General features: G+C 39.4%; 2 protein-coding genes across 3 annotated transcripts in view; both read right to left on the reverse strand.

Moving 5' to 3' along the window:
• Positions 1 to 13,525, reverse strand: part of abhd18 (abhydrolase domain containing 18) — a 110,471-nt gene that overhangs the window by 93,791 nt on the left and 3,155 nt on the right. The window contains exon 2 of one of the 2 annotated variants that reach the window (XM_080035120.1): positions 10,298 to 10,406. In XM_080035120.1, the coding sequence (XP_079891246.1) occupies positions 10,298 to 10,389 (92 nt within the window). In that variant the 5' untranslated portion in view covers positions 10,390 to 10,406. Of the gene's footprint in view, positions 1 to 10,297; positions 10,407 to 13,525 lie in introns of those variants that run through there. The other variant, XM_080035121.1, reaches the window with a different exon arrangement.
• On the reverse strand, positions 3,799 to 7,382 carry LOC307256220 (uncharacterized protein). Its single transcript, XM_080035119.1, has 3 exons — positions 6,740 to 7,382; positions 5,584 to 6,231; positions 3,799 to 5,302 (listed from the first exon to the last, which is right to left on the reverse strand). The coding sequence occupies exons 2-3, from the start codon at positions 5,967 to 5,969 to the stop codon at positions 4,210 to 4,212; spliced, it is 1,479 nt and encodes a 492-aa protein (XP_079891245.1). The 5' UTR covers positions 5,970 to 6,231; positions 6,740 to 7,382; the 3' UTR covers positions 3,799 to 4,209.

Genomic DNA, 13,525 nt, shown 5'->3' on the forward strand with positions numbered 1-13,525 from the left:
ACAGTGAATCTTAAGTATTCTTAGAAACAAAATGAATATAACTTCAATAGTCAGTATCCTAGAGGCTCAGGCCTCACAGCAGACCAGGGTTCGCTGCATTTCATTCCCTCTCTGCCCCATTTCATCTGTCTCTCTGCACTAGGGCCCGACCAATATGGATTTTTGAGTTCCGATGCGGCGGATGCCGATTATTTTCAGAGAAAAATTACGATAACGATTAAATCGGCCTATTATTTTTTTTTAAATCCCCAAAATATGTATTGAAAAAATTTACTTTTTTTAACCCTTAAAGCGGCTACGAGTAACATTTAAATATCTTTTAAACAGCCTCATGTTTCCTCTGATAATCATAAATTACCTTTAACAGCAAGCGAGACCATCAGTGCAAAGAAAGACGTTTTTAAATAGTTTTTATTACTCCTTTTGGTTTGGTCGCACACCCAGTCCGATTTTCGGTTCGCTCGTACATGCTCTATGGTCACATATCCGTATTGGTCGCAGATTTCAGTGTAGCGCTGCAACGTGAATTGAGAAGCCTATCCCTCCAGGTGAGGGAAGGGGAGCGGGAGCCTTGTTTGATACAGTTATTTGTCGTCATAATGACTGATAACGGGGCTGAACCATCAAAGAAAAAAAAGAGAATGCAATGAAGAAAAGCTAAAAGGGAGAGTGATATAGGCTACGGGGACGAGGGCGTTGCCAAGCAACGTGTATACAATTTCACGAGAGCGAAACTAGACTGCAGTGTTTACTCCTAAATGAATGAGCGGTTGGTACTAACACAAAGTTTGCTTTGCTTCACCATCATCAGATAACCATTATCTGAAATAGTAATTATTTACAACAACATAAACACATTACCTCATCGTGATCCATACTAACTGCCGTCTATCGTTCATTCGCTTTCTGTGAGGAGTCGGACACGGTCGGACACGTAATCTTTCAGCTCCGTGAGAGAGAGTAGTTAGGTGACACTGCTCAACTCATTGCAATCAGGTGTGTGTGGCATTGACTGGCATTAGTTGATGCAGTGTCAAAACCACTCTCACGGAGCCGAAAAGAGTCCTCACACTTTCAACACACGGACATGCACTATATTGCTCCCTTCTCAGTTCACACTCACGCGCCTGGCACGCGCTTTGCGACAGCGGGCGTCGTAAAAATACTACCGCTTTTGTCCAAAGGGGACGCCAACGTGCCATGTTACTCGTAGTGGCTTTAACTATATATAAAAACTTGTTACTGTCGAAAGGTGTACAGGAACTTTTTATAAACTGAAATATGCATTATCTAAAAAAGATAAAGTGTTACAAATATGTCTAAAGTGACATGACACATTTTTAAACTCAGACATTAAGCATTTTATTTAACTGCACCCAACCCTCTGGAACTCCCTCCCTCCAAACATCAGCATCTCAGACTAAATAAACTAATTCAAAAGTCAACTCTTTAAGAAAGCATAATGACACCTGACTCCACTCCAAACCTTATCTTTAATTTGTCTGTATTTAGTTTTCTTTTTCTATAAGTATGATTTTCTATATGTATGATGTAAAGTGTCTTTGAATGACCTCAAATAAAGCACTATATAAATTATGTCAGTTACTATCAACAGTCAAGAGATGACCAATGGTGCTATTGGTGTCAGGGGGAACTGTCAAGTGTAAATTAATCCAATTTATTACAACACACCTGCTGCTGCTGTTAATAGGCTATAACTTTAATGCTATTCATTTAGGCTACCTACGGGGCAGCAATGCATTTCACTCAACATGATTGCTTGAATTAAAAAAAAAATATATATATATATATATATATATATACCGTACTTTTCGGCCTACAAGCCGCGACTTTTTCCCCGTTTTTCGACCCTGTTATTACACAGCACAGTATATATTCTGTAGCTACTGGGGATGGGCGTTAGTAATCGAGTACTCGAGTACTCCTCGTTTCAAATGATCTCGATTGGTGGATGAGGAAAATCGTTTTTGTTTTTTTTAGTGTTTGTAGCCTTTAGGCCGGCCGCCCCTATTTTAAAATGTTATATACGTGTACAAAACGGCACAAAACGGATATAAAGTTTAACAAAATTAAATATTTTGATCCAAGTTAAATAAACTAAGCGTTGTGTCAAACAGAAACCGCAAATAACTGCCACCTCCGTGCAGCGCAGCCAGTGTGTGGTCTCCACAGCACCGCGGAGCTGAATGCGGTGCTGGAAAACTTGGAAAGTCACGTAAAGAAGCCAGGCTGACTTCGGGCACATTCGAGCAAACGACATTTAAGAAGCCTTTATTATGGAATATAGGATTGAGATTCAAAAGCCGACGGTGTAACGTTCCGTTAACGTGGAATTAGTCGCGGTAATTAGTCACGTACAGGAGTGAGCATTACGCGGTTGGATATACTAGCCTACTACTTCTACTGCTTTGGTGAGTTATTTAGCCTATCTATGTGTTTAAATTGTAGGACAATAATTTTATTGTATTTGCTGCCCTTCTTATTTTAAATGTCTATTTTGAATGTTAGCCAACTACAGCCCATGCTTTTTTTCTCTCTCTTTTTTCTCTCTCCACCGCAGACCTACTCGATCGGTTTAAATTGTGGCCCGCTTATTTAATTACTTTCAGTTAGGAAAATGTGTTTTAAACTGGTGGAAAATAAATCCTTAATATCATATGGCAACTGTGACTGTTTGACATAAGCATTGAGCGCTTTATTGCGGTCAACCGTTGTTCTGTAGACAGATGCGTTGCGTCCTAAAAATAGAAAAAAGTTTAACGAGGAATCGATTGATCCTCGAGGAATGCAAGCGATCACACGAGTAGCGAAAACACTCGTGCCCATCCCTAATAGCTACTATTGCACAAAATGGTAACACTTACGTACGTTATGCAAATATGCAACTTGTTTGTTGAAATGTGGGAGCTTTCTCAAGCAGCCATCTCTTTCCCGACAATCCCCTCTGTGCACGAACTCTTACATATGGTAATTAAACATTATAACACCTGCGGCTTATTGTCCAGTGCGGCATATAGTACGGAAAGTACGGTATATATATATATATACCGTATATATATATATATATATATATATATAGGCAAAAAATCGGCCATTTTGCCGATAGCAGATTTTTTGGAGATGTGCTATAATCGACCGATTAAATCGGTTGGGCCCTTCTCTGCTATACTATTATTAAAATAATAATAACTAGAACTCCAAGCAGTTATGAGGGGGCCAAGCCTTCCGGCGCAACTCGGACCCGGGCGTCGCAGACCGTGCCGCCGGCAGCTCACTTCACAGAATCCGGGGATGTAAAAGTTTTTGAATGTGGGATGTTCGGTTTGGGAGTTATATAGTGTTGTTTTTGGCGGCCTGTTTTAATTTTAGTTTTAGTCTAGTCTTTTTGTCAAACTTTAATTTTAGTTTTTATTAGTCTTAGTCGCGTTTAAACTCTTTAAGTCTAGTCAAGTTTCTGTCGACTAAATGTCTTGAGCATTTTTGTCTTCTCTTAGTCAATATTATCTGTAACTATTTTCGTCTAGTCTTAGTCAACAAAAAACTGATGATGTTTAAGTCTAGTTTTAGTCAATGACATTTGAATTTTAGTCTTTTTTTAGTACAGACAAAACCAAAATGTTCTTTAAGTCACCCATTTCAAGTCCAACAAGGTTATCTTATCATATTATGTTTACCTTATAGACTCAAGAATACATGCAATTCCAGACACAGAAGACGCTCTGATTTGAATTCACAACATATTTATTTGAGCTACCAAACATGTAAAAATGTCAGATTTTGTATTACAAGATATAACACTACAAATGGTTTGAACCATGATTGGAACCACAGACTGCATACAGTAGAATTTGTTGACGGAAAATAACCAACAGATAGTACTGAATTAAACCAACTACTGAAGCAAATACTAAGCAACAACTGTAAACTTCTGGATGTGTTATTTTAAGACTGGTTGTCACAGCTGTTTATGTAACAGAGCTACTAGTCTGATAATTTCAGTATATTTTAGATTTGGATCAAACAAATAAAACCACAGCAATCAAACCAATAAAAACACAGCAAGCAATAAGAAAAAACACAGCAAGCAATAATATTAAATTAAGGGAAAATCAAAAAGAGAGAGAGTGTGTGTGTGTGTGTGTGTGTGTGTGTGTGTGTGTGTGTGTGTGTGTGTGTGTGTGTGTGTGTTTAGACATGCTTAGGCTTGTTGACTTTAAGGAACGCACTCTTTTCTAAAATTGTCCTAGCCCTGTTTCTTCGGCCACAAGAGAGGTAGCCAGTCACGCTGAATACCCTCTCTGTAAATGCCTGAGAGGCTGGCATCGACAGGAGGTCCAAGGCCAGAGGTTTCAGTGTTGGAAACGCAGTGGCAAAACACTGGGTTAACCAATACTCAATGCCAGATTCCTCAGTCTGGTGGAACTCGGACAGCTTCTCTTTATGTTTTAAAATCTCCTGTCTAATGTTTATTGTCTTGGGCCTCGCTGGACGATTGGCACTGAAGAACCTAAATCTAGGCCGTTTTGCAGGGGTTGACTGTGGAGCCTCTGTACCCTCATTATTTGCGACTTGCTCATCATCGGTCAACTGCTCTTCTCGTACTTGCACTCTTTGTGGCACAAGATAGGCAATGTAGTCTTCTGCCTTTCTGACAAGATCCTGTACTTCAATTTCCTGAAGGGTTTCAGCTACACAAGGGTCTAGAAAGCATGCTGCTGCAGAAAGTGGTGAGAAGTTGTCAGCTGTTATGTCAAGAAACACACTAAAGCGCCTATCCATGCTGAACCGCATCTTCTGAGCCAGAGTAGCTGCATCTTTGTAGGTTCTTCCATGTGCAATCGAGAACTCCGACAGATGGTTTTTGAGATCCAGGAGTGCTGGGACAACAAGGGAAAGTGATTGAGTGTCACTTTCAAGCATCTTAGTATGCTCTGCAAACGGCAGAAGAAGGTCTCTCAGCATCCCGATCTTCTGCCACTCACTTGGCAAGCTGTCCCAGCCCATGGACTCAGCCACAGCTGTGAGGTGCTCTTTGACTTCAAGACAGCGCGACATCATAGCAAAGCAACTTGACCACCTGGTGGGACAGTCTTTTACCAGAACCAGAGCACACTTCTGCAGCAGCCGCTCTGTGGCGACAGATGACTTCCTAAACTTGCTCACGAAGTGCCTCACTTTCTCCAACAGCCTTTGGATTGGGGGTTCCTTCTGAAACATGTTCACTACAAGCTGTAGGGCGTGAACCACGCATGGGGTCCTCTTTATGGCTCCGTAGTCGTATCTACATGGAAATATAAAAAAAAAAAAAAAGTAAATATTCAACCATTTTAGACCTTACATTGTTGAACCAAATTAAATAGTTGTAGTTGTTAACTTCCTATGAGCTCATTTAGTTTTTATGTACATGGAATTAAATCATGACCAGTTTCATGAATATTAAATTAATAGCATACTTTTAAATCTTGTAACTTTCTATGGAATTATTTTTTATTAAAAAAAAAATGACGACCAGTTACATAAATGTTGAATGAATTCATAGCATAGTTCCATACACAGACTGACCTGTTATCCTCCCCTTCCTGATGCTCATCATCCGCCTCCGAGTCATCTTCAGAAGTTATGGAAACGTCTGCATGTGTGTGGAATGAAGCGACCATATTGCTGCCATTGTCAGTAATCGTTGTGAGGATTTTCTCTCTGGGAATCCCCCATTCTTCCAATGACTCCTCCAAAAGTGTACTAATAGACTCTGCGGTGTGAGGGTGAACCATCTCTTTCAGGTTCAGGAGTTTATGTTCAGCCTGGTTGTTCTCAGGGTTGAAGTAACAGGCACTGACTCCCAGGAAGGATGCTGTAAGCCCCTTTTTAGTCCAAATATCCAACCCTGTAGTTATTCTACGTGCTGTGGCCAGGTTTTGTTTGAGCTTTACTTTCTCTTCTTTGTACATTTTGTCAATCAAGTTTAAAGTTTTGTCTTTTTGGCAGTTTGAACTTTTTGTCCATTTTTGCCATCATGGCAATGAACTCCTCATCTTCGACAATTCGTGCTGGGAGTCCAGTGCGGCCTATCCACTGCGCTATTGCCTCCTCTCTGGTACATTGTTCTGGGGAGTTGTCGTTGTACCTCTTTGAGAGAAAGAAATCCACAGCACTAGTTGGCTTGTCCAACTTCTTGGGCGGGACTTGCTTCCCTGGTGCTCTCTCTGGAATCTAGCACAGGAATAGATACAATGTCACTCAGGACAGATGCAGCCTCTGATCATATTTAATAAGTATAAATCCTTGTTATGATTTTGACCTTACTAAATCAACCTCTGAGTGACGCCCACCCCCTCCCCACCACCACACATGCATAGACACATGCACATTCACAGAGGGAAACGCCCACACACTTTTATACACACACACACAAAGACAGACTCGCACACAAGCGCATATTTCATACACACACACAGGGAAGGAAAGCATTAGCGTGAATCAGGGCTAGATCCCATGTGGTTCATCTCATAAAACTCTATTTATTTATTTAGATGAAAGTGCGTCACAAACTAAAGCACTTTAAACCAATACACACACAGTTTGTTAATCATTTTCAGCTCCAGTGGCTACCGTCTAAAGCTAAAGCTAAACTTAAAACGTGACACATTAAACATAGCCTCATGTGTTGCCATGAGTTTTCAAAAAAATAAAGTAACGTTAAGTTAATGTCTTGACTTACCTCGATATCATGATGGAATGCCTTGAGATGCCTCTTGAGATTCGTTGTGTTTTTTCCTGATGATTTGTGGCCGCATTTCTCCCCAGCTGTTTCCACAACACACTCGGTTTTCTTTTGCACTTCGCTGTAGAGAAAGTGTGTCCAAATATCATTTCTTCTTTTTCTCCCGAACCCCGGCCGGCTGTTCATTGTGATCACTCCCTTTTTTGTGTGCCAGACTTAACTTTGTTTCTTAAGTAGTCGTTTAAGTTAACTCACCGCAGCTGCATCTTATTATGCCTTGATTGATGGATTGAGGAAGTCACGTCGCCTGCTACCTTCATGTTATTTCAAAATAAAAGCCAACTCATGTTTGTCCAGTTAAATGCTCGTGTGAAGCCAGTGAAATGCTTTTAATTTGAAGCCGCAGCCTTAACGCTCTGTCCGACATTCAGGAAACAGGAATATTGAAAATGATAATAATGGCGAGACAAAATAACCTTATAACTTTTCGTGTCCTCTCGTTTTGTCAACGAAGAAAAATGAAGAGATATTTTAGCAGAGTTTTTGTTTTCGTAAACCACATTTAGTCCCGTTTTTATTCGTCAGCAATATTGCATTATATATTTGACTATAGTCTTCGTCACATGACCACCATTTACGTTGCGTCTCGTCTCGTCACTGTCACATGATAAAGGTTAGTTGACGACGATATTTAGTCATACATTTTGTTGACAAAAACAACACTAGAGTTATAGACCAAAAAGCAAAGAAATAGCATAGAAATAGGCTATAGTGGATGAGGAGATATATACTTTGTGTTTTTGGCGCCCCCTTATGGCGACATTTTCCATTTTTTTTTATGAACGCTAATAAGGATAGCACCAACGTACGTCTAAAATTTGGATTCGATATGATGTACAGTTTTGGATTTATGAATATTTACGAACAAGGTAGTACAAGTTAGCTAATTTTCAAATATTCAAAGCGCTACCGTTTCGTCATCGAAGGTCGTATCAAAATTCTTTTGAATTATTTTTTTCCGGGTGGGTCGGTAGATGTTCTGTGCAAAGTTTGGTGTCAATTGTGCACAAATTGTGGGAGGAGTAGCGAAAAGTCAGTTTTTCAGTTTTTGCAATTTTACGAAAAATTGTTCTATAGGCAATTGGGCGTGGCCTATGCCAAAAGATGCAGCTGACTCCAGTGAATCTGTGGATATAAAGTTTTTGACTGTGGGTTTGTTCGGTTGGGGAGTAATGAGCAAAAAGAGATCGTCAACCTCTCCACTGTAAAAAATTGGAGAGGCTGTCCTTCTCTCCACTGTAAAAAAATTTTTTTTTCCTTTTCTGAATAAGTCCCGCCCACATTAATATTTCTTGGCCATATTTTTTATATAGACTCGAGTATGCCCCTTGATGGTTTCCCTTGAGTTTGAAGAAAATTCCTTTGGGAGTTGTATAGGTATTGATGTTTACAAGCTGATATATATTTAGTGTGCTTTTGGCGCCCCCTTATGGATGAATTTCGCGAAACTGCCACGGTGGAATGATGCAGCTCAATTCACAGAACAAGTGGATGTCAAGTTTTTTAATGTGCGATGTTTGGTTGGCGAGTTATGAGCAAAAGCAAATTGTCAGCCTTGACAAAATGGCGGCCGGAGCTAACTACACAATGTAATGTCAATGGACATGCTAGCTGAGATTAGCATTTGCGCCAAAACTCTTTGATGGAAAAAAAAAATCTAATTTTATTAATAAGTCCCGCCCACATTACTATTTCTTGGCCATATTTTTTTATATAGACTCAGGTATGCCCCATGATAATCTCACTTGAGTTTTAAGCGGCTAGTTACAGGAGAACAACTTTTCCCGTTTATGGCGCCCCCTTATGGCAAAACTTTCCGATTCTTTTTTTGAACGCCACTAAGGGTTGCATCAACATATGTCTACAATTTGGACTTGATACGATGTATAGTTTTGGATCTATGAATATTTACGTACAAGGAAGTACAAGTTAGTTAATCAACAAATATTCAAAGCGCTACCGTTTCGTCATCGAAGGTCATATCAAAATTCTTTTGAATAATTTTTTTCCATGTGATGCTGATAACTGAAGATTAGCCTGAAATGCTAAGAGAGGTAGTTTTTTCTCAAATTGTGGTGGTGGGGGAAAGTGAGCCAAATGCTGCGGGGGAAAGTAAGCCACTGTCTCACTTTCCCCCACCATGAGGCACAAGTTAAGTTTAGTCTTAAACATATTTTAATGTAATATTACATAACATATGTTTTATTTTAATGTCATACACATTGTAGAAAAGCCATCATGCCAAGAAAATACACCAGGAAGACAACCTGGGGCAACCACACGGAAAGAGCACCTTCTCATCTTTCCCTGTAACCTTCAGGGCTGGAATGTAGAGTAGGCCTAGTTGAAGAGTATGACAGGCTGATGTTATAATCCAGTTGGGTCTTCACCTGTGTTCTGAGTCCAAGGCTGTTCTCGCTGGTTCTGATTTTCCTATGCTTTGACCCCCAGACACAAGCTGGTTCTAAGGGTCCTGTGTTCTGACCCCCAGACTGTGTTCTAATCTAACTGGTTCTATCTTTCATTTGAATCTTATTAAAACCTTTTGAATTATAATATGTTGTATTTGATTTTGTTCAGAGTTACTTTCAAATGTTTAGAAAATTTGCTTTGCTTAATTGACCAAACCCCATCATTCTTTTACTAGTCCGACATTAGTTCTGGAATGTGTGGCTAGCTTTCAGGATTCTTACTGTTACATATGTGTTGTTATGGTAGTTTCAGAGTGGAAAAGGTAAGTGGATCAGTTTACCCCACAGCTGGGGTAAAGTGAGCCACATGACAACTTTTTTTAAAACAACCATATTTTCACTGCCCTTTGTCTTGAAAAAATTCTGCTAATGCCCATTTCTAGGAAACATCCTGAATTAATGGGAAATGTGTAAATTTGAGTGATAAATCATTTTAGCTCCCTTAGAGGGGAGCAAATGTAAAAAGTGGCTCAGATTACCCCGTTCTCCCCTATATTTTTTAAAATAAAAAATAAATTGATTTTTAGGACTGGAAATCAATACTGATATCGCGTTTAAAAAGCTTGAGTGTGTTGATGCTTGGTGTGTGTCGTCCTAAGGAGCACATGGAACACAGCGACATCACAGCGTGTTACGTCTAAAATGATGGGCTTTATTTAATATCACAATTCAAATCAATATAGGTCTACTTATATGGAGCGCAGAGCAAAGGTTTTGTGAGCAGATTAAATAAGGAAATGCGGGGTGTGGGCCATGGAGAGGGACACAGAAGGCAGACTGTCATTAATTAAGGCTTTAATTCACTTGTCAATACTTATACTTGTTAACTTCTCTGCGCCGGAGAGACATGTTGCTCCACTAGATTAACATGTCTCTTTATTGTCATTGCACAAAGTGCAAAGAAATTGCCTGCCAGTTGGTCAGCGCAGTTTATCAGTACTCTCTGATTTGAATCATCATCTTTCAGGGGACGGCCCTATGACATGCAATCCTGATATTTCTCACTGTGTTCCGTTTTCCGTACCTCTTGAGGTCTTCAGGCTTCCCCCATCCCCCAATGAAGAGTTTGGTGAGGAGCAGCCTTCTGTAAAATACATCCAGTCTGCTTACACCCATGGACCAGCAGCAGGCATCTATACAGAGACAAACACATTTGATTCACAATGTGCAAATAATACTTTTCATTTTCAGTAAGAATCTTGTATGTATGCATGGACCTATTATAAAAGTATACGTATATCTTTTGGTGCAAAGTATACACCATCCACCGACCGAATACAAAAGCTGAAGCAAACAAGTGGCTCGCAAAGAGTGTCTAGCAGTTTACAAGGTTCTTTTGTCAGGCTTGGTGGACCCAAGCAGAACTAAAATTAAAATAAATACTGAACTGAGAAACCTCTCAGTTAATCTTATCTTTTTTCATATCAGTTCAAACACAGAGACATGTTTCATATGGTCCTGAGATCTATAGCCTGGCACTGTCCGCCTTCGTTATTCCGCTCGATTTTCATTTCTATTCAATAGTCAGTCTTTTTCATTTAACGGTTTAACTGCATTCATTTGTTGAATGTCAATATGAATAGTTAGAGATGGAACGATATCAGGGGCAACATAACCTTTATTTGTCCCTGACGTTTGTTGTTTAGCCTGTTATTAGGGCAGTGAATGTTTTGGAATCCCACAATTTGATTTGATTCCTGGTGACACGATTCTATTCAAAATCGATTTTTCAATTCAAAACGATTCAAAATCAACTTCTGGATCAGTTTAAAAGAGGATTTCAGGACTTACTCCAGTCCACTCTGTGGCGTTGTGGCAAATTATGGCATTACAATCAAATTAAAGTCAATGTCTTATTTATCTTCATTTAAGTCTATTTTAATAATTTTAAATCTTTTAATAATTTTAAGCCTTTTCTTTTATCAATTTTGGCAAATTATGAATGGATTTAAAATCGCACAAATTGTGTTTTTTACATGAATTGATTTTTTTCACCACCCCTACCTGTTATAGTCAAGTGGCCTAATGCGCTTGCTCAGACTTACCTTTACCGGGTGGATAAGATAACCATATTTTGCATGAGGCTTCCTAAGGACCTACTGAAGGATTTTAGCCGTGGAGCCCAGCAGATTTTTTTGGGGGGAAAAAGATTGGTTTTCTGAAGTCTTTTGAATGACATTGTTGGTACAGTTTTTTGGCCGCTTAATTAGCTGAATCTGGTTTTAATTTGGGCACTAGTCAGTTAAGTCAGGTGGCTATCATGAGACCAATGATCAGATTACTGCAATATTATAATTATTGCAAGTCAGCGTCAAATGAATATGCATCATTCTGTGCAAGGAAAATGTGTAACTGCAATCAGCAATCAAGATAACATCCTTAGGCCATCGAAAATTACCAACTTGAAATTACGAGAAAAAAGGAAAGGTGCTACAGCCACTGCTTTGCTCAGTAGAACCACACGGTCAGTGAAAGATCGCAGGAAAGTTTGAAAGATATTGACAACTTCTGGGATTAATGACCCATAAGAAAAACGTAAATAAAACTCACACGATGCATCTTTTCTATGGTAGAGAGGCAGACTATGGGCTGCAACCTCATCCAACGAAAAAAAAAACGTCCTGAGCAAAGCAGGGGCTGTGACACCTTTCCAGTGTTCTTGTAATTAAGTGATCCTGATCTCATAATCACCAGATATTTTCTTGTGATTACGAGATAATTGTATCTATTTTTTTATTTGGCTAGTGGCCGCACTACGCTGGAGTTTTTTAACGTCTGTTCCACTGATCAGATTTCTGTAAGGTTGAAATGTAATTCTGCGGCTGCAAGCAATCGTTACTGTTCACTAGTGTGATCCCAAACTCACAGACGAGCCTCGTTAAATATAGCCTAATATCAATATAGAAATTATTTAATAATCTAAAGGATGAGGAACATGGATTTGGTTATAAATCAATCAGGCTTTAATGAAAACTGTCGCCTAATGCTGGGCTTACACTAGAGGACTTTTAATAGACTTTGAAAAGACTGAAAACTGACACCCTCTAACATCTTAAGACAATCAACTCACACATGAAGACAATTAGTCATTAGTTCTCTGAGTGTTCAGTCACAGAATGAGATTTTGAAAAGACAGAGGGTCTCATATTGCAAGACTACAAATAGATTCCTTTTGGAGATTAATATTATTTCCAATCCACCGGGGATTAAAGTGATTTCCGTCAAATAAAAATTATTTCTTTAGTAGGTAAAGTGGACTGGGTTTTAAGTAAATATAAACAACTATATGTCCTTATCACGTAAGCTAAATGTCATGCATGACAATGTTAAAAACCAAACGTGATTGTGATTATTTAATTTAAAAAAAAGTTAATTCAATATTCCGAGCGGGGGACTTCCTTTAGTTATTTGACCAGCTTTATTTGCTGATCTCGTCCCCCAATAACTCTAACTCCTAACCCTAAATGTGAAGCTTAAGTGTTAAGGTTGAGGGGTTGGCTCAAGTACTAGAAGCAATAGTCTATTTTAAAAAATTACGCATATCAGAAGCAGCAAAAGTATTTAGCTATTTAGCACAGCATTGCTGACAGTGTTTTATAATCGCTGTATAATATGTAGGCAAGTTATAATACTGTCGCTTCTTTTAAATGTGAAAGACATTATTGTCAGACATTAAGTTATGCTGGGCTTACACTACACGACTTTTCACGCGATTTGACAGTCGCAGACAATCTTCCAATGTCGGACTGAAATCACTGCAGTCGTGCTGGAGTTGTGGCGCGCGCACGTAATCTCAGTCGTTTGGTGTATGGTGGTCTTCCGACCCGATTTCAGCCAGTCTTCTTCCCGTCTTGACGTTCCGACATTATCAAACATGTTTGATATTATCGCTAGTCTTAGGGGGTTGGCTCAAGCGAAATGACGTAAACACTGTCACACTCTCGCATGCACCAAGCACGACACAGGAGGAGCGGCATTAGTCGCGACCTGTGTCCGCCTGGTGAGGCACTTATTTCGGATACTTTTTCATAGAAGCCTCGGTGGAGAACCAGGCTGACAGCCTGAACACTCTACCGTCAAATACAGGGTTAGGAGTTAAAGTTATTGTGGTATGAGATCAGCAAATAAAGCTGGTCAAATAACTAAAGGAAGTCCCCCGCTCGGAATATTGAATTAACTTGTTTTTAATTAAATAATCACAATCGCGTTTGCGGAAATTATATTAATCTCAAAAGGAATCTAGTTGTAGTCT

Source organism: Ammodytes marinus (assembly GCF_949987685.1).
Source record: "Ammodytes marinus genome assembly, chromosome: 10".
Taxonomy (NCBI): domain Eukaryota; kingdom Metazoa; phylum Chordata; class Actinopteri; order Uranoscopiformes; family Ammodytidae; genus Ammodytes; species Ammodytes marinus.